Source organism: Anomalospiza imberbis, chromosome 4 (genome assembly GCF_031753505.1).
Source record: "Anomalospiza imberbis isolate Cuckoo-Finch-1a 21T00152 chromosome 4, ASM3175350v1, whole genome shotgun sequence".
NCBI classification, from domain to species: Eukaryota; Metazoa; Chordata; class Aves; order Passeriformes; family Viduidae; genus Anomalospiza; species Anomalospiza imberbis.
Genome location: NC_089684.1, coordinates 9,467,968 through 9,489,932, shown reverse-complemented (window position 1 = coordinate 9,489,932; position 21,965 = coordinate 9,467,968). Strand labels below are relative to the sequence as shown.

Sequence of the window (21,965 nt, the reverse complement as noted above, 5' to 3'; positions counted from 1 at the left end):
TTGAGTTCATTTGCTTAGCAAGTATTTATTCTGTTCTATGTGTAAGTTGATCTGTATATTCTTAAATTGCTCATAAATTGTTAAATTGTTGGATATTTCTAAATTGTTTTCAATATTTTGGTATCTCTTTCAGTAAAAAAATGTTTCTTTACACTCTTTCAATAGCTAACCTAGTTCTTTATTTCTTCCCATAGCTACAGAATGTATTTCCGTTCCTGAGAAAGTAAGTATTCAAAATATTCTTTTTATAGTTCAGTTTGAAATTACTCTATTACCATAATTTTCATTATCAATTATTCTGAATAGATTTCTTTCTAGTAGTCTTCTGTAAGGAATTTATATTTCTATTCCTTAGGTATATAAAATTTCTATGCTATGGGATATACAATCCTATATTTTTATTCTTAATATACATAAAATATCCAGAACTCAAATATAGAAAGGCTCATTGTTTGCTTGAATATCATTTGCTGGAAAGGAAGAATTTTTTTCTTTGCTCTTTTTTTACTACACTGAAATTTTTGTAAATCATCCTTTGTTGTACTTGTAGCTCTTGCTTTGCCATGGAATAAAGTAATTTGAAATTAAGGTAACTAATGCTGACTGAGAAAAATAGTAATTGCTGTGACTATGGATTTTCGCAAAGTGACATTTACCTTTTCATATGCTGACATCATTAATATTTGCTTTCATTAATCAATTTTAAGTCTCAGAGTATCTTGAATAATTTAATGCCTGCTTATGAAAAGAATACATTCAGCATAATTAATATCTTTTGTATAAACAAGTTCAAAAGTCAGCTGTAATTTGTAACTGAATCTTTCTTCAACTAATGTTTTCCCTTTTACTAAGCTTGGGGTGTAATGAGAAAAGGCTGGTTGAGTTCTGCAGAATTCTACCCTTTTGATTTAACTTTTATTGAAAATACGTATTTCAAGAATACTGTTGGACAAATAAAACTTTCATCAGTCAAAGCTGACATGTGGAATACCTGTCTAGTTAAAAAGGAGCTAGACTTGATAATGTAGTAAAACCCAAGTAAAGCACTGGATTTTAGGAAGGGATTTTCTCTTTCCAGGTTAATATAAAAATTTACTCTGCATGGAAAGGGCTCTTCAGTTTTATTGCACACTGCCTCTGAAAGCTAGGCCTCTGGCTAAGGGGTTAGGGGAGGGTATACTCCTTTCATGAACTAAGAATTGAGCTCCTTTTAGTGTTAATAATGCACATAGCTTCGTCCGTGATACACAGCTATTGCATAAGTCCAGGAATGGCTTTGTGTGCCTCCAGAGGGAATTCATTCTGACCTGTCACAGTTCTTTAAAGAATGTGTACTTGCATTTTCTAACAGGCAGAATTATAGGAGTTTAATATCAGCAAGAATTTTAATATCAACAAGGTACAATGGGCTTGTGTTTAACATAAAGTCATTATGTGACTGAGAAAGTTCTATACTTTTTCAGATGTAGAAGCTTCCCATTGCTGAAGTCTTTTATTGGAGAGAGATTATAAATTCACAGTCTTCAGGTCTGTTCATATTTTATGAAGAAAAGTTACCAAGAATGCTCTCTCTGGTAGTGATGCTGAGTTGTTCCTGTGAGCTATTGGCAAAAATTACTATCAGTTATAAGGATTTATACTATTTTCCAATTTCTGACTTAGAACAATACTTGACTTCAATTTCCTGTATGTATCTCAAACATTTTTAAAATGTAAATTGAGCCTTCAAAAACAATTGAAAAGAAATTTGATATCTGAAGTTGTGGACAAGAATTAAGAAAAAAATTGAAAATGTCAAAAGACGATCACATACAAAAATTATTTGTGACCAGACAAATTTACACCACCAAAGCTTAGGGTAAGAATTTTTGTTTCAAATAAGCTGTCACACAACACCAGATCAGAAAATTAGAATCACAACGACTATATGTGATCCTGTCTCTGGTCTATTCTGTGCATTAACTTATTTTTTCACCTAAAATCTGAGGACAGATGAGCATTGCATCAATGCCTTGAAGCCTGTCAAGTGGGAATTTCGATGACTGAGATAGGAAACTCTCCTAAATCACAGGTATTTTACCTACAAATAGTCATATTTGAATCAGAAACTGTTAGGCCAAGCTGAAGATATTTCAAGTGGGATATAAATGTTAGAGAGTAAGAAGCAGCCTGACACAGACAAGATGCAGCTTCTCTAGACCAGCTACCACATCCTAAATTTGAGAAAGCAAGCTACTTGTAAGAATGGTGTTCAGCAATGCCATCTATAATCTGGAAAGAAAATGCAAAACAGTTGATGATTTAAAACTAAGAAATGCAAAAAGAATTGACAGAGACAAAAATTCTAATGATGTGAAGAAAACAACCACTTTCATGAAGTCAGCCCATTTAAGTAGGAGAGATTAAAACAATTAGAAAAAGGCTATTAAGAGACGTATGAACTGCAAACGTGGGCAGAGTTGGAGAAAGCAGTGAAGAAGGACTGAAAAATTCTTCAACCAACTTAGCATTGTCGTGGTGAAGTTCTCACTGCGCTACTGTGTCATCCAGTGGTGCAGAAAGATTGAAAGAGTGAGTCGAAGCATGAAGGTCACTTATTATTTTATACAATATTAATGAGACCAGTTCTGGGATGTTGCATCAAATTCCATGTCCAAGTTTTAAAAGGACATTAAAGCATTTGGAAAGGTACTGAACAAAGCCACTAAACCACGACCTGAGAGTTAGGGAAATTTGCTTCAAGTAAGATACTTTAAGAGCTTAATCTTCTCAGTTTATCAAAAAAGAAAAGTGGAAAAAATAGCTTGATTGAAGTGTATAAATATCTCAAGGCAGCAGAAAATGCGGGACATTTATCTAAAGAAGAAAGGCAGAAGAAAAACCAATGAGAGATAGACAAATTCAAATGGGAATTTGGACATAAAATTGAATAACTTAACAGAAGATCAGACTGTACCAACTATGACAATACAGCTTTCTGGAAGAAACAATTTAATAAAATATAAGGTATTGTTCTTCATATATGGCTAACTTGGTGAAAAGGAATGAGTTCTGATATATAGAAAAGCAGGCTAAATTCAAATTAAACATTACAAATCTCATGCAGAAATCTTCAGACTGTCAAAAGGCACTTGATGGATTTGACGAGCTTAAGGAAGGGAAGCAATGGGCATAGTACCAAGTGTGAAATGATGTCTTCTCAGGGTCCTTCTACACAGGGGCTAGGTTGCAGGCTTGCAGTTGCTGTAATGAGGTTTGAAAGTTACAGCTGTAACGTTGGCTCATCTTTCTCAATTCCTTTCACAGCTGGGTATTTGACTTACTAAGCAGTTGTATGAGCATCAGCTCCTTGCACAGTAGGAACTTAAGCTCTGGAATGGAAAGTGCACTTGAGCTCCCCTAAACAAGAAGCAGCTTAAAGAATCAGAGCTTGACCACAACTGGGAAAAAGAGAGGCAAATATTCCGTCTATGACATGCACCTGCAAAGAATAAAGAATTGTAAGCTAAACTATGATGTTGTCATGAAAACAAATGTATGTGAAGTTGCCAGGAATAAATTTAGATCAAAAATAAAAGATTTTCAACCACTGAAACATTTCAGTTATGGAATAGTTTAACATTTTGAGCTGAGATAGATAGCCCTGTGTGTTTCAAGATGGAGCTAGGCCTTAGCATGCTGTGATATGTATGATGGTGATTGCAGGTGATGGGATTCAGCTCTTTTTTAATCCTCTGCTGAGAATACGTTTACATTATTATTGATTCTTTTATGTTTTTTAAACATTTACTGGTACAGAAGTGTGAAAAAGTATAGTTAACACAGCTCTACAGGCAGAGCACCGAAATCTACAGAATTTAAAGGGTAGATCTTATCTATCAGGTGGCAATTTAGTTACCAAGATAAAGCACATTTTTACCAAAGTACAAACAAGGAAAAGAAACTTTACATATGAAAGTGCTTTATACAAGCTTTATTTTAAAAGACATATTTTCAAATGTAATTTCAGGCCTACTACCTTTGAGACTTATCATTTTTGTACTGCAGAAAGTGTTGTTTTTTACTGATTTCCCTCATTTAAACACTCATCTTCAACGTGCGTAATTAAAAAAAAATTGTTTTCAGGGTGTGGTTTCAGCCTTAAAAAAATATATATTCATTTGAAAATATTGAAGAAAAAAAGTAATGGAGTACCATCACCATTTCTATAAGAAAGATTATATCACTCCAAAAGGGCTTAATAAGAACAGTATAGACAAAAGGGAAGGAAGAAATTACATCTTACACCATTTGCTAAGTCTTCTTAGTTTTTTGCTGCTACAGGGAGGTGACAGAGATAAAGAAAGAATATGGTGTGCTGTAATTATCCCTTCCACTGGAAGCTTCCTAGAGAGATGTTTCCAAGTCCAGTTTAGGACAATGCGCTCATTTATCTAAATCAGCCTAAATGCAGGCTCCAGAGTCTCACAGACTTACTTTTGAACACAATTGACATAAATTATCTTTGAATTATATGAATTATTTTCTCCCTTCCATAGGTAAACTACTGATGCATTTTTTCTTGAAAAATGTCTTCTCACATTAACACCAAGTTACTGTCACATTTGTCTTGGGGATTCTTTTCATCTGATCACAAATTACTAATTTTGTTTCAAACATGCTCCATTTTAGTCATCCAGAGAGGTGGAAGGTTTGCATTTAATTTTACAATGTGTACTACAGTAACACTGTAGTGGTCTACCTATGGTCCAGTAGGTCTTTCAGTTCATTATTTAACTTATTCTCTCAGACAGCAAGTGTGGCCAAACCCCTGGAGCAATTGGATGTTGTGTTTGTGGTCCATTCTCTCTGGCTGATGTTTGAATATTTTTAATGCACTTCATATTAAAATGCTTCCTAGAGAAGTCCAAAAAATTAATTACACCCTTAGAAAGAAATCAAAAACTGCAGCCAACATGCATTTAATTGCATCTCACATGCTTTACTACACAAAAGCATTTCAGTAAATTAGTCTAGTGGTACTTATTCACTGATTCACCAGCAACGGTTAGCTGAATTAATCTCACAACTCGTCTCCTTGATTCTATAGCTGTAAGCAATGCTGATGGAATTCATCAGCTTTTAAAACAAAAAATATTCACTGTAACCATGTAATTGAAGAGGTCTGCTAGGAAGGAAATGATCCTCTAATTGGTGATGTTGGATCATCTGACAGTGTCTTGCATTTTGAAAACTTTAGCAATAAGATTTTGTGATATGAAGAAAGCATTCAAAGCCTCTTCTGAGTGATATAGACCTTCATCAAATACATTTGGTAGAATTAATAGGGAAAGTAAGCTGTTAATTTGATGAGGTCAGAAGCATTTTTGTAATGGTACAAAAAATGGCTTTTCTTGTAATGATAATGTCTCTAATTATCTGATCTACTAATAAAATAGGTAAAGGACTAACAAGATCAGAGTTTATAGTAAGCAGAATTTGCATGCATTAGTCAAGACATACATAAACCTGAACAAAAATACCTTTTTGAGAGAAGAATGTGCCATCATGTGACAGCTTAAAATGAAAAACAAGAAATATAACAAGGCCTCAAGTCCATCCATTAAAGTGTTTTCCTTGTTTTCACAAAAATAAATCCTGGTCTTTTTAGAAAGACAAAAACTGCCTTCAATTTTATAACCAAAAATATAATACATTAATGCAAAGCATAAACAATACTAATTTGTTTGATTTTTAGGGATAAGGCTAAGGTTTTTCCAAATTTATCACTCAAATTTATCCACAGTTTATCACTCAAATGCATTTGTTAAGTGGCATGACACAGATATTCTTTTGAGGTGTGATGTGTTTAAACTGACTGACAGATGGCTGTGTCAGAAAAGAGATACAAGTCTCTGTGTTTTACTGCAATAATGAATTTTAAATTTTGAAACCTTGAAGATTAGCAAATATTGTGGAGTGGGAGTTCAGAAGACAGGATAAAAAATTTTTAAGCAATTATTTTTTAAATTTCAATAAAATTTAAAACCAATCTGTTCCGTGAAAATTATAATGCTTCACAGAAAATAAAAGACAAACAGACTTTTCTGATTGGAGGCCATTCATCAGCAATATTTATTTATGAAAATCCAGGGCCATTCTGAAAAGCCAGGAGCCATGTCAGGGGGTCACAGCTGCATGGATCCAGTACTGAATGTGAGATACAAAATCATATGTCACTGCTGTTCTGTTCTAGCTCACACCGAGATACTTTCTTCTGAGAAACAAAACAAAACACAAAATTCATCTCCTTCTCTGAATTCTCATTGGAAGACAAGCTCTTTACATTATCTGTATTGTGAACTCAGGATAACTGAACTCCTAGTTTAGATGCCTGAATTACACAACGTTATCTTCTACTGTTCAAGGTTAATACAAGGCGATAATTTTCCTCCAACTCTTTTGTATTCCATTATGAAAATAACTCCATTTGAATAATGATTTATTGGTGAATAAATTAATTTCATTCTGGGGGACAAAAAAAAAAGTTTCCAGTGGTGAAAGAATAGTGGAAGAGGGTGGCATATAATAAAGCCAAAGACAGTAAATGACAGAGAAAGAATTAAGTTGGCAATGTGTTTACAAAGACTGAGATTGCAAGTGCATTTCATTGTATTTCTGCTAAAAGTGACAATAATGTGTTTCTTGCTAATTAAAGATGCAATCTCTTTTATGTGTTGTCGGTTATAAAATTGACATTTCCTAGTGCAAAGAAAATGCAGATTTTCATATCCTGCAATGTTTAAGATAATAATAATTTTATCAGAACAAACACAGAATTCTTAACTCATGATTGTCAGAGTGTCATATCGACTAAGAGGAACAGAAACATTGTATCACTAAGACTTTAAAAAGGTATTTTATAAGAAAAAGCCTTGTAAAATTTAGATTTTCCACTGATTTTTCACAGTTTTAAGTTTTTCTAGTTGCCCTCCTGTCCTCTTATTTTGACTAAGTGCAAATGGTCAGAATAACTTTTTCAATATAATGCTGCAGAGATAAGTAGAGTTGCATCAGGACATATTTTCAGCCCAAGTAACAATACTTATGTGCAACAAAAAAACCCTTTCCATTCTAAGTTCACTAACTATTTATTCTTTATTATTTTAGTGGCTATAAATGAAAGCTACATTAAATATTTCTTGGCTCACTGGCGAGGTTCCAGGTGACTGGAAGCTGGCCAATGTGGCACCCATTCACAAAAGGGTGGGAAAGAGGATCTAGTAATTATAGACTGGTCAGCCTGACCTCAGTACCTGGCAAGATAATGGAGCAATTTATACTGAGTGTCATCATGAAGCATCTACAGGATGGCCAGGGTATCAGACCCAGCCAGCATGGATTTAGGAGGGGTAGGTCGGGTTTGACCAACCTGGTCTCCTTCTGTGACCAGGTGACCCATCTGGTGGATGCAGGAAGGGCTGTGGATGTTGTCTATTTGGACTTCAGCAAGGCCTTTGACACTGTCTCCCACAGCATACTCCTGGAAAAGCTGGCAGCCCATGGCTTGGACAGGAGCACTCTGTGCTGGGTTAAGAACTGATGGGATGGCCAGGCCCAGAGAGTGGTGGTGAACGGTGCTGCATCCAGCTGGGGACAGTCACCAGTGGTGTCCCTCAGGGGTCTGTGCTGGGACCAATTCTGTTCAATATTTTTATTGATGACATGGATGAGGGAATTGAGTCTTTCATTAGTAAATTTGCAGATGACACTAAGCTGGGAGCGTATGTCAATCTCTTGGAAGGTAGGATGGCTCTGCAGAGAGACCTGGAACAGTTGGATAGATGGGCAGAGTCTAACAAGATGAAGTTTAATAAGTCCAAGTGCCAAGTCCTACATTTTGGCCACAATAACCCCCTGCAGTGCTACAGGCTGGGGATGGTGTGGCTGGGCAGTGCCCAGGCAGAAAGGGACCTGGGGGTAGTGGTGACAGCTGACTGAACATGAGCCAGCAGTGTGTGCTGGTGGCCAAGAAGGCCAATGGCATCCTGGCCTGTATCAAGAATAGTGTGGCCAGCAGGAGCAGGAAGTTCATCCTTCCCCTGTACTCAGCACTGGTGAGGCCACACCTTGAGTGCTGTGTCCAGTTCTGGGCCCCTCAGTTCGGGAAGGACGTTGAGACGCTTGAGTGCATCCAGAGGAGGGCAAAGAGGCTGGTGAGGGGCTTGGAACACAAGCCCTGTGAGGAATGGCTGAGGGAGCTGGGGTTGTTTCGCCTGGAGAAAAGGAGACTCAGAGGTGATCTTATCGCTCTCTACAACTTCCTGAAGGGTGGTTGTAGTCAGGTGGGGGTCGGTCTCTTTCACCAGGCAGCAACTGACAGAACCAGAGGACACAGTCTCAAGCTGCGTCAAGGGTTAGATAGGTTAGATATTAGGAAAAAGTTTTTCACGCAAAGGGTGATAAAGTACTGGAATGGTCTGCCCGGGGAGGTGGTGGAGTCACCATCCCTGGATGTGTTTAAAAAAAACTGGATGTGGCACTTGGTGCCACGGTTTAGCTGAGGTGTCAGGGAACAGATTGGACTCGATGATCTTGAAGGTCTCTTCCAACTTTGTGATTCTGTGATTCTGTGATATATAGGGGATATTAAATATATAGTTGCATTTCAATGCAACTATTAGAAAAATATTTTCTTTCAGATTTGAATATTTTTTTCTGTTTCAGCTACAGAATTTACATTAAATTTTTGTGCTTCTGTAGCTTAGGCAATGCATTTTTTTAATGTTCCTGATACCTTTATGGTGCCATTTGTATTTTGCATTTATTAATACAGTTTAGGATTCTTCAAGTTCTACAGCCTTTCTCTAGTCATGTTTGTCATGGAAGTAAAATAGCTTGTGAAAGTAAACACATGTTTAACAAACACATGGTAACATAAAGTACATAAATTATGAACTATAGTTTCAAAAAACTTTGGATTGATGTGAAATGTTTCAGATCTTCTTAACAGAGAGGAAAAAACAGAATAATGCAACTTGAAGTCTTCTGCTAAAGTCACTCGGTCATGATCATCATTCTAGTATATTATAGTCCAGATAATGTTAAATATATATAACTTTTTTTTATTTGTGACTTGGTACATATATATACATATAAGCACAATGCTTTACACCTTCCTTAGGGAAAAAAAATCTCTTAGGGTAAAAGAAGAAAACTAACTTGTCAGCATTCTTCATAATCTTATGGGGGCAAGGCTTTCTATATTCATTAAAATATGGATTAAACATACTACAGGTGTCTCTGCAATTTTGCTTTGTTATATAAGACAAGTTTATTGTTGCCAATTTCAGCCATGCAAAACTTGAATTAATGTATTTTATAAATTAGGACTCTGTTCTAAATTTTTTTCATTGTTTTCCCAGAAGCACCTATTTAATATTCTTTTATCCTGATGTATAGACTACTTTTATAAGTGATCCAAACTCAGGTCTTAGTTTCTTGCCATATTCTAATTTATGCAGCCTACTTTTGGGGGAGGAAAAACCTAACTCAAAGAGGAGCAGAGAATATTTCAAATATTCAAATTCTGACAAATCTCTTACTCTTCCAAGGACCTAATGAATGGGTTTAGGTTTTGACACTTTAATTTTTAATTAAAAATAATTGGATCTTCTTCAAATTCAATTAACTTTGTTTTGGTTTGGGTTTTTTGATAGATTGTACTTGGCTAAAAGGAATGGAATATTTAAAAAAATATCACAGAATCTGTAAACCACTTATTTATAGTAGTCTGAACTTGCATTACTCTCTCACTTTAAAGAGTAATTTGTGTATTCACTAAATAATGCAGAAAAGTTATTGGCGTAATGGATAGATTGCAAAATGACCAAGTAAAATTATTTCTTGAATATTCTATGTTAATACTCCAGATATTCTTCTATAACAGTTGTCAGGGTTGAATAATTACATTTATTGTCATGGTTAATGCATGATTCCCCTAACCAACTGACCTTGCACAGGAACTGACTGGTGTCTTTCACCACCATAATGGATGGCAATGCAGCTGATGACAATGAGGCAACACAAGACTGAAAGGCAAATTAATGCAAATGAGACTTTCAACTGTAAACTGCTGTTTCTCAAGGCAATTCTTCCTAGGTCCAGGAAGAACCTGTGAATTCTGCAAACAAAATTCTATAGAGTGTAGCTGCTTTGTTGATTCTGTATTTAGAATACATTTCAAAATGTCCTTTAAATTATAGAGGTGCTTATCACCAGATTTCTTAGTTCTAATGGATTTTTTACTATCATGGGATTGCACCATCAGCTTTGCATTTATTAGGTTGCTGTACAATCAACAGTATAAACAGAACAGCGTTCTCTGAAATGTACATCTGTAGAAGAGACATCTTTCTTGTAATCATAATTAATGGCCAATTAGAATGCCATATGTATTCTGTTCCTTTTTAATCTTATTTTGTTTTAAAAATCCACGTTTATGAGTTGTAAACCCTAAACAAAACTGAAAATGGGTTCTTTGCTGTGCTTCTTAATTTTAACTATGCATAAATTTTTTTTCAATAAATCTTACATTAGAATAAAACGACTTGAGGTTTATAAAAGCTAGATAAAAAATTGATTTTGAATTAAAACTCTAGATTTGTGAAGACTGAACCACAATTTAATGAAACTCTATTCTATTCAAACTATTCAAACACTATTTTTGCCTTAGGGAAGCTCTGCTTGTATCAGTCCTGTATCTCGAGTGAGCACGTGAGATGGTTGTTTAGAAGATTTGACTTTTTCTCTAAAATAAGTTTGATAAAAGTTCTGTTAGAGAAGAGCTGAATATAGCCAGAAAAGTTGCTGTATAAAGTATTTTTTCCCAAAATGTTTCTCATAAAATTGTTTATTCTGACTATCCAGCTAATTATAGTGTAGGTCTGTGTTCTTACTAATAATTTAGAGTTTTCAAATAAGACAGAATATTTCTAGTTGAAAAAATACTGTTTTCATGAAATGGAGTTTTAAGGAAACATATATGTTTCAATATAGCTTTATGAAATGCTGGCAGGCTTGGGTGGAATATTGTTCAGTGTCCTTTCTATTTTGTTGGTAACAATCAGTTTTCCAATGTCAATGGAAACCGAAGTTGGAGTCTCAGGTTCTAATTTTCAAAGACTCTGAACATCTTCCCAACAGAATTAGGAGATTATTCCTGCTTTCTTCAATTTAAACTTATTTTAATGCATTGAAAAGTGAGAAAATATTTTCAGAGCTTTGGAATTTTTTGTGAGACAGGAATGGTGATGTTTAACCAAGTGCATTAATTTACATGAGATATGTAAGTTAAGTAATTTTTTCCTTTCTATTAATTCTATCCAGGATCAACACTGTAATAAATCAGTATAAGACTTTCTTTAACAAGAACAGAGTTGAGCTTCAGGGTGATGATGAGAGTGACAGAATTCATGCCACATAATGACAGAACCCAGTATTCCTAATGTATGCACTGAAGCATATTCCTTACGGAATAAGTCAGAGAAAATAATGTGAAGGTTACAAAAAAAGTGCTGCTAGCCTTTCATGCTCCCTCCAAAATTATCCTGGTCCACTACACACATCCTCTTTCACACACAGAAAGTGGTGTTTAAACTTCCCCTCGGATACATATTTAGTCTTTGCTTTTCTAGTCTTCATTATGGCAGCATCCCCTTAAATTATCATCCCAGTATTATGAGCCTCGTGTAAAGAACTCCAAATAAGCTGAGGGAAGGAAGGGTCATGACCTGAGCTGATCCCCCTCACAAGTCCTCCACCAGATGAGTGAGGAGTCCAGGTAGTGCACACTCTCCCCTGCTCTGGATCATCATGAAAGCATTGAGGACACTGCCCCCTTCCCAAACAGTGTTAAAGGCTTTATTATGTGCAAGTCCCATTTTCTCCTGAAGGAGTCATCCCTGTAGAAAAGGAGGAAAAAGAGCATTCTGTTAACCATTATTTAGGGAATCTCAATAAGTGCCTTTGTGCTCACATTTTGATTACAGATGAAAATTTTAGCACTCTTGGATCCAAAGACATGTGTAGAGAAACAACAGAAACAGGTAAAGAGAGAAGGATATTCTGAGAGCTTATTTGCAGAGTGTTAAAATTTGGGGGTAAGTTTTGAAGATAAAAGGTAAAATTTAACACATATATGGAGAAACTTCCAAATAGTGTTTTTGATTCCAGTTCCCCACTGTATTGTACTTTTTGTAATCATAGATTACTGTCTCAAGTGGGGACATTTCATATTCATTTTATGTGATAAGAACTTATGTTCAAAACAACTGACTATCAATTTTTAGTGCACAAGAACGGAAGGAAACTACAAGACATTTTATTCTACTTTAATTCTTGCAAATTAAGAGTTTAAGCAAACTCTGACAAATCTCCTCCTTAAAAAAAAAAAAAAAGAAAAAAAAAAAAAGAAAAGAAACTATCCAGAAAAAAATCTTTCTAGCAGAATAAGGCAATGAAAAAACCCACTATGGATTTTTAAAAAAGTCTTTTCTGGGATGTATTCCAGACATGATGCTGAAATCTGCCCACTTTGAATTTAGTTCTAATACTGCTGAGTCAGAGGTAATGGATCTGACCCAACAGCATCAGGGAAAACATCCCACAGATGCACATCCCTTCACAAAAGTTCTATATGTGTGCTTAGGCACAGAATGGACACTTACACTAGAACACAGGAATTAGGCACAACTGCACTGTGTGAAGTCAGATTGATTTCAAGGTGTTTATTTTATTTTTGCCAGTAATTTGCCACTTTGTGACATTTATTTTCTCTAGTAGGGCACTCTTAGTCAGCACATGTATTGCTCACAAACCTGGAAGTTCAGTTGGTTCCTGAAGATGTCTTAGCCTGCATAGCCCAGAGAGTTCAGTTTTGAACCCTTTATGAAACTACAAGACTTAGCAGGACAAAAACTCAAGATCCTTTTAGAAATTGTGTGCTACTCTATGCCAGAACATTATAAACCAACTTTTCACAAAATAGACCCTAAGCTCTGCAGTCCCCCACTAGTGTAAAGTCATATTAGTTTTAAATGAAAAAAAGAAGAAAAGAAACCTTTAAAAACCATGCTGATATCACTGTATTAGCTAGGTATTTCTGCTGAGTGGTTACTTGTGAAATTAAAATTAATTAAAGCGTTGGTAAAAATCATACAAAATAATTAACAGCCAATTTTGTAGAAAGTCATCTGCGAAACTGCATATTCTGGTACTTGTGGATCCTCAGAGATGCTAGGATTACATTAGGTTCATATTTTATCTTTCAAAATTCAAAAAGGGAGAATGTATTTGGAATGTTTTTTATAAAGAACTGGAAATAAACTCTAGACATAGCGGAGTCTTAATGTAAACTGTACATAGTATATGAAGCCTTGAGCAATGGTGTGATGGGTAGCATAAGCCAATACTTTTTTTAGATTAAATGTGTTTAGGTATCTGTCTTATATCAAAGAGGGAATGCAAAAAAGAGCAAAATATTAAGACTGTAGGTGATGTAGTTATAACTACAACTTGAATTTTATTAGAAGAAAAAAATAAGTTTGTTTTTTTAAATTTCATAACTGTTTTGATTTTGCTTATGACACTTTGCCTAAATTAGTTTTAACTGTAAGAATCCTACACAGGTTAATAGCAATTAACTTAAGGAACTGTTTGAGAAAATTTAATAGTCCTGTGTTCTACTGTATTTTTTCACTAAAACAGCCTTGGGATAATCTGCTGCCTTGCTTTTTCCTCTAACCATTGATTTGTATTAGTCAGTAGCCCCACTACTTGTGCAGCTCTACTCTTTCAACAGCCCCATCATTGACCATGATCATGTCAGACCGGAGTGTTCTTGAAATTTTCTACCTTCTCTGTAGTCTCAAACTGTTTCCCTTGAAAACTGCATTTTGCTAATGTTTTATGTCACCAGAAAGAATCTTCAGTAATAACAATATAGAAGAGGACTGATCTTCCTCAGGGAAGTTCCTACCTAGAAATAGCCCTGACTCTCCCTGCTGTCCCCACTAATTTTGTACATCAGTGGTAAGCCCAGAGAAGTAATAGGTGGTATGTGGTATGGACAAAGTGTATAAAAAATTTAGAGTGTGGAGTCACTGTCCCTGCAGATGTTTAATAAAAGACTGGATGTGAAACTTAGTGCCACAGTCTAGTTGACAAGAGGATGTTCATTCAAAGGACTTGATAATCTTACAGGTCTTTTCCAGCCCAATTCTGTGATTCTGTTCATTATGTGGAAAGTCCAGTTAAGTGTAGATCGGGTGTTATTACCCTGATTGCTGTATTGGAGATTTTCATTAGACATCTGACTGGAAATGCAATAATGAAATGCAATATTTTCTACTTGTATAACTAGGTACCATCTATTTTTTTCTCATTCTTTCTTTTTATTGTCACTACTTACACTTCCAATGCCACACCATCTAAAGGCATCAGGCATAAAGGATAAAATTGCCTCAGAAGCCATAAAAATAATAGATTATGCTAGAAAAAAATATAGTCTTTAAGATTCTCGCCCTTTTTTCTTCACTTTACAGTGCAAACTATTCTACTTTCTGATGCTGTTCTTGTTCTTCTGTTTTGGTCCTGCATTCTTGTTAAACATAGGTTTTTACTCTGTATTTTCCTGCTCTCTGAGATGTTCCCTTTTTGCTGGTAGTTGATATCCTCAAAAAGGTGCCTTTTACTTGACCTATTCATGATGCCTATATACCAGTGACAGTGATATCTTCTATTTCCTATCTCCCTTCACTGATTCTTTCACTAAGCATCATGAAGTTTAGTAGGAAAAGCAGTAAAGAGGACAAGAAACAACACCACACAAAAGAGCTCTTCATCATTCATTACTTGAGAAAAGCTGATTTGCAGGAATAATTCCCTATAGGTATTATTACATAATACTCAGTAAGGTCATTTGAAGCCTGTATTCTGAATCTGTTAAAATAAGAAGCTCTAATCTTGTAAAAAATTTCATTTTCTCTGATTGTCATGATTCCTAGGATGCCTGGACAAAACGTATATTATAGAGGAGCAATTAAATTTATCATCATACAGAAGCACAGCACTTATCTCACAATATTACTTGTTTTCAGTTGCTGTTACCATCAATTAGCTAGGAATGAATTAAAAGAAGTTGAAAAGTAAGAAAATGTCACTAGCACTGTAAGAGTTGAAAGATTCACGGTTTTAATTGAAATTTTGGTGTTATTTAATTTTCATAAAGGTTATAGTCCAATAAACACAAAAATATATGAATAATATATAAATATATAATCCTTTCCTGAAATTATAAAGATGATAATCACTTAGAAAAATCACCAAGTTTTTATAGAAATAAAGAATGGATAGCTAAAGCACTAATCAAATTTTTACTCATGAAGAAATTCCTATTTGGTACAAAAGGATTTCAGTGTTTTCAGTGGTATAGTTGAAGTACAAGAGAAATTGGTAGAGCTGAAATACAAGAGAATTTGAATTATATATTCAAATAAGGGGTCACAAAACCCCTTTTTGTCACTTTTGTCTGAGTTTTGGAAAATCCAGTACTTCCTTAAAGGTACTGATGCTCTCCCCCTAGACTTTTAGAAGGACCCTTCATCACAGGAGTTTGACTGACTGGGCTCAGTGTGAGCTCTGGTAACTCAGCTTTGAAACAAAGCTGTTTGTTTTGTAGAACCCTCAGCAGGGGTTGACCTCTCTTCTCTGAGAACTTGTTTTTGTTTCTTTTAACCGTGTTTGTGTTTCCTTTTTTTCACCTTCAGAAGTGCTGTGGAGATTCTCGTGGTCTCTGCATGAGCTAGTGTGCAAGCACACTTTCACCCAGTCTTGTACCTTCATCATTTTGATTGTGAGCTTGACCTGCTGACCTGACTCTTTGGCTTTGACCTTGGACATACCTCTTCATTACCACCTTTGCCCATCAATTTGAACTTTTGAACTGTACTTCTCTTGCAAAAGTGCTGTGGGACTGCAAACTTTTATGGCAGAATCCTGTTCCTTCCTGCCTTGCTGTAAGTCTGAGCTCCCCACTTGCCTACCCTTCCTTTGCTACTCCCTGAGATGTGCTAAGTGCTTTTCATGGGACCTGGAGTCTGCCAACTGATTTAATCCACAGAAACTATCTTTCAAATTAAGTCTGGGCTGCTGAGGAAGGGTATTGTGCCTCAGTGCTGTCATCTTGCTTTAGTAGATTTCCTTTTACACACTTTTATTGACATCTTGATTTGAACAGACACTTTTAGTTCTTGAGTAGCATTGTAGGTCTAATTAGTAACATATTAATAAGCTACTGAAGCTTCATTAGAACACCTGAAAATTTTTATTTTCAAAGATAATATACTAATATGATGCTATGTCAAATTTAATAATTATTAGCTGTTGTATCTTTTCTCTGTCATTATTTGAAGGAACTAATACTGGCTTACAGGATAATGACTCCTGCTTCTTATAGCTATTCACCTGAAATCAATTTGCAATGAAATGCAGGAACAATTTCAAAATAAGTTAACCTTAAACTCAGATATGCCCCAAAGTTAGGTTGCATGAAGGTTTTTCCCACAAAAATCTGTTATTTAAGAGCAATTATCTGTGTCTGTGATAATGTTTCCTGCAATGTAAGTCCAATGGAGTAATGTAAAGAACAAGGAAAGAGGAAATAATATAACTGTAGCATGATTCTTAGTCTATGTTAATATGGATAAATAAAGAAATACCACATAGGGAGAATCTATTTTGTATTTCCCCAGTGCAACCTACCTTTTCATCCTGTTCTTTCCCCATACACCAGTCTACATATAAAATAGATACATCACACCCTCCAAGGAAAAAGCAAATACCTGTCAAGTCCCCGACAGTGTAGTTCTCATAGATCAGTGTCCGTGAAAGTTCCTGAGCTGTTATGAAACTGTTTTTGACTCACAAATCTGATCTTCGTGTTTGCTCTACAAATATGATCTTGCTTTCATCATGGCCTTTTGGAATTCAGGCAAATCCAGAGGATTTTTTGTTAACATTATTACTTTTTTGAAAACTCTGGAGAATACTCAGTCTCAGACATTATTATAATTTCAAACTATATCTCAGATTTTTTTTTTGTTTCTTTGGCAGTAAATTACAGTTATTTTAATGCTACATTACATTATTTTCCCTAGATTTTGCTTCTTTTTTGCACCTGGACCCTCTTAGTATCACACTTGAGGCCATTTCCCTTTGTCCTGTCACTTGTTGCCTGGGAGAACAGGCTGATCCCCACCTGGCTACACCCTCCTTTCAGGGAGTTGTGGAGAGCAGTAAGTCCCCCCCGAGCCTCCTTTTCTCCAGATTAAACAACCCCAGCTCCCTCAGCTGCTCCTCACAAGACTTGCTCTCTAGACCCTTCCCCAGCTTCATTGATCTTCTATTTTTTTTTCTACATCTTTCAGAGACCAAATTAATAATTAGATCCTATAATGACCAATATACATCTTGTTTCAGTCATTGCAATTTGAAGGATCTTTTGATGTGGAATGAAAAACGAGTTATTTAAAAAATAGATCAGGTGAAGTTTCTTCTTGTGAAGCATGCATCTCGAGACTTTGCTCATTAAAGTAGCAAGTTTAAATTTATACTGAAAACCATCCTTTTTTTCCTATCTTCACAGGCATATAATTTAAACATTAATTTTAAATAGCCTCAGGGCTGTTGGACAAGTAATGAAGGCTTTTCTTGTTAGTTTCATTCAGTTTTCTCACACAGCCTTCAGTTTCTTAATGAAGAGCAGAAAAGTTTCAAAGTTGCATGATGTAAGAGAAGATAACATCATTTCTTCCAAAATGTGTGAGCAAATAAACCACTTAAGATTTGACTGTTGCTAGAAATCAATAGCACATCCATCTTCTCATGAAATGTTATACAGGTGCTAAGGCTGGAGTCTGTGTCTAACAGAGAGTGGAAGCAGCATTCTACTATTCCCTCTTCCCTTTGCTCCAATGGAAATAATTTCACAAGGCTTAAGTAAGACAAGAAATAGAATTAATGGCTCCAGGAAATTTTACAGGTTTTCATATTTTAATTATTTTTCCCATTTTTAAAGCATGGAGAAGACTTCTATGTGTTTTGAACTGGCTCAGGTTTCTCATGTATTATTTCTAGACCTAAAGTCATCAGCAGTCCTGAGACTGATATGGAAGATAAATATGGATTCTGAGCAGCTTTCTGAACTCTTTCTCCAACCATATAATCCATGTGCACAGTAACCATGTTCATTATCATAAAGTGACTATTTATGAGCAAAAGGTTATTACAACACCACAGATATCTGGATGTTGAAGAGAATAGTTTGAATTTATGCTACATACGACATCTGTATATGTTTGGAAACAATTCAGTATTAGTACAGATTTATGTGATGCAAAATACCTGTTTGAATGTCATAACTGACTTTATAGCTTTTTTCCCCCCTTAGAATAAATGCTTTTACATCATTAAAATAAAGGATTAACAATTCAACAGTAGGATGGCATTTGCATGGAATAATATGCAGAGGAAAAATAATTGCCATAAGTACATTGAAATAGAATAATAATAGCATAGTACTGCTTGTATTGCCAACACTACACAAGTGTTTGGTCACCTACACTGAACTTTAAATACTCACTGCAAAATGTAAAGTGTAATATACATGCATTGACTCTTTCCTTGCAGTGTCAATCTCATACCATGTGACCAAGTTTCTTAAAATCTCTTCCTTTTGGCACAATTACAATAAAATCACATTATAAAATGTTTATGTTACATATGTTGATACAAAACATGTCATTAAATTAACTTCAAAGATTTGCTATAAACCTTTCAGCACTTGTGAAGTGTGCCATCATTGTGTGGCATTACATGCTTCTGACTTAACTTCACGGTTATAAATCCCTTACGTGTATAATCTCCAAACTCTCTTTTCAAATGTAAGTTTCCTTTTTTGTCTTTGTTAAATTACAGTGTGATTCTTAAAATATTCTGGCACTGTCATGTTATATGCCATAGTTTGTTTATTGTGATACAGAGCTAGAATGTTTGTTGATAACAAGCATGGCTAATTGCATTAGCAGTGAATATATGATGACCCTGAAGTCTCTTTCTTTACATGTGTGATTTTTATTTTAAAGTTTTCCCTCGTGGAGGACTCAAGTTCTTTTTAGCCTGGTATCACCACACTTCCAGGGCTATGTGTTAAAAGAATGCTTACATTGATATACTAACATCACTTTACCTAGAAAGAGCGTGCTGGGCTGAGAAAGGGGTATGAACCTCTGCCTTCTACTCCGGTCATAATTTATGGATATGTTGCCATCTTTCATAATATAAATTCTAGACTGTCGGTAGTACAGAAAATGCTTTCCCTCTTAAGGGAACTTCTGTAGACCATACTCTCTCAGAAACACTCAGCCAATGTTTCTGTGCTTCTGCACAAGACTTCTGACCTAATGCAATCTGTGATTTTCCTTTTGCTGAAAAGAACTGACAGTAGTATAGAAGTCTATATATTCCCAACTCAGATCACCTTCTGTAACTTTTACATATAGACACTTTGCACGTTACGAATTTTCAGTATCATTGATGATACGATTCCTGCTAAAAACAGTGATGAAATTCATAAATCTTACAGGGAAACTATCTGCGAGCAAGTGAAGGAAGTACATAACGTCCTGCTTGTAAAATGCAAAATGAGATTCGGCACAGGGCAATGTTATGAAGCCGTTCAGGAAGCGTGGAGCTCACGCGTTTAGTTTCTGCGCCCTCAGCCTGGTAGCTGCCGAAGGTAGCCAGGCGTTCGTGGCGAGGAAAGGCGGTGACCGGGCGGCTCTCCGCACCCGTCCCAAGGCATTTCAGCTGCCCGATACCCGGGAACGGGGACACCGCTAGTTCCCCAAAGAAAGCAACTCACCTGAGCAGTACTGCAGCTTCCCACAGATAAAACCCCGAGACAGCCGCGCGGAGGTACCTAATCCGTGCCATGCTGCTCGGAGACGCGGCGGAGCCCGGGAGCGGCGGCGTCGGAGGCATCGGAGGGGCTCCGCGGCGCGGCTCGGCGGGCGCGGGCGGCGCGGCTCCCGCGGGCGGGCGAGCGGGCGGGCAGCACCCCAGCACCCTGGAGAGCTCCGGCGGCTCCTCGCCCGCCGCCCGCCTCAGCGCCTGGCGGCCCCCCGCGCCCTCCCGCTGGGCCCCGCCGCGCCCGCCGCGCCGCTCCGCATGGCAGCCGAGCGGGAGCCTAATCCCAGCCGCGGCGGCGGCGCCGAGCCGCGGCGGCGGCGGGAGCCCCCCTGCCCGGCCGGCTGCCCCCGGCTCCTGGCAGCGGCCGGCACTCCGCCGCCGGACGCATGCCGGGCACGGGGCGCGCCGCGGCCGGCGGCGGGGCGGGCGGGAGGCCGGGCGGGGGCCGGCCGCGGCCGCCCCCCGCAGAGCGCGGCCGCCGCGCAGGGCGCGGGGCGGGACCGGGCGCGGCGGCGGCGGCGGCGGCGGCGGCGGCGAGGGGGCGCCCTGGAGGAGCTGCCCCGGGCGCGGGGGATGCTCCGCTGGGGCTGGCGGGTGAAGGCTGTGCTCAGAGCGGCCCCTGCCCGAGGGGACCCTCTGCGCGGGGACGGGGCGGCGGAGTCGATGCCTGCACGGGGCAGCGACCGTCAGAGAGGTCGGGTGAACTCACTGAACCTCGGCTCTCGGAAAAGACTGGGCAAAGAGGGGCTCTTCAGCTCTGCCTGTAGGTTTGGTGGTAGGCTTTTTCTGAGGAAATGGGTGAGGGGGTTGAGAAAACTCTCTCTCTATTTCAGCCTCTTCTTTTCAAATACTGTGGTGATTAACGCAGAAAAAGTATTCTATTCTGTTCTATTTGACTTTTTCAGTAAAGAAAGATGGTCTAGAGCCATAGGGTGGACTAATAGGGAAACCCAAAGAGTCTGAAAGTTTAACTGGGAAGGAACAAGGAAAAGAACATTTTAAGACGGAAACCGGAAAGTTATTCATGAGAACGGGGCGGGGAACAGAGAATAAAGTTACGAGTACAGGTGGCAACAGGAAAGCGATTACTTTTATATAAATAAATGATTACATTTATTGTCAGAGAAACCAAACATTTCAGGCAAACCAGATGCTGCTTTCCTTAGCAAGGGTAAGGCTTTATGAGTTGATATTGAGAAATATTATTTGAGAAATTCTTGTGGGAATCTATATGGTTTGTGAACAAAGTAAAATGAAGGATTTGTCATGAAGAACTACACCTGGAGAAGGGCTGAAGGGGAAAATATGTATGAGATTGTAAAGTAGGGCTGCTCTGTGAACCTAAATGACAGTGGCCTTTAAACAGCCATATCATTTCAGGGAGAGCCAGTGGAAAGAGAAATCTGGGAGGACCAATTCAGGACAGAGCTCTGCATTTGTGAACAGCATCTGGCTGGGCCTATCTCCCTCTCATTGACTGCCTAAGTATGATCTGCCTGCTTTTTTTTTTTCCTGTAGCCACTAAGCAGGGGACACTAACAGTTAGATGGCAGCCCCAATACTTGTGCAGCTCCAATAACTGCGCAGCCCACAGGATTATCTCATGCCAGACTTTTATTAAAACTATTAAAAAGCCATAGCAAACTTGAGTGCCAAGAGGGAAGCAGATGTGGAAAAAGGCAAAGGTTCAGCAAGATAAGGCACATGAAGCAAAGAAAAAGAAACTGAATTTTGAGGGTAGCATAATAAACTCATTACAAAAAAAAAAAAGAAGATGGAAAGAGAAAGTGGGAAATATAGAAAAACTTTTAACACAGAAAAAAAACCCAATTAAAAGGTCATCAAGTAGAGGAAATGCAGGAAAGAAATAAGAAACAGGGATTTTATACATTTCTTATATCCAAAGATAGGAGTGAGTTAGAAATAAAGTATTTCATTAGAAACATTGAAAGTAATCA

General features: G+C 37.4%; 1 protein-coding gene across 4 annotated transcripts in view; it reads right to left on the bottom strand.

Moving 5' to 3' along the window:
• The window catches only part of GLRA3 (glycine receptor alpha 3), an 81,754-nt gene extending 61,309 nt beyond the window's left edge, over positions 1–20,445 (bottom strand). For 2 of the 4 annotated variants that reach the window (XM_068187039.1, XM_068187040.1), the window contains exons 1-2: positions 20,145–20,445; positions 19,961–20,105 (exon numbers count right to left, since the gene is read on the bottom strand). In XM_068187039.1, coding sequence (XP_068043140.1) covers positions 19,961–20,079 — 119 coding nt within the window. In that variant the 5' untranslated portion in view covers positions 20,080–20,105; positions 20,145–20,445. The remainder of the gene's footprint in view (positions 1–19,960; positions 20,106–20,144) is intronic. The other 2 variants (XM_068187036.1, XM_068187037.1) reach the window with 2 other exon arrangements.
• Between the last annotated feature and the right edge of the window lie 1,520 nt (positions 20,446–21,965).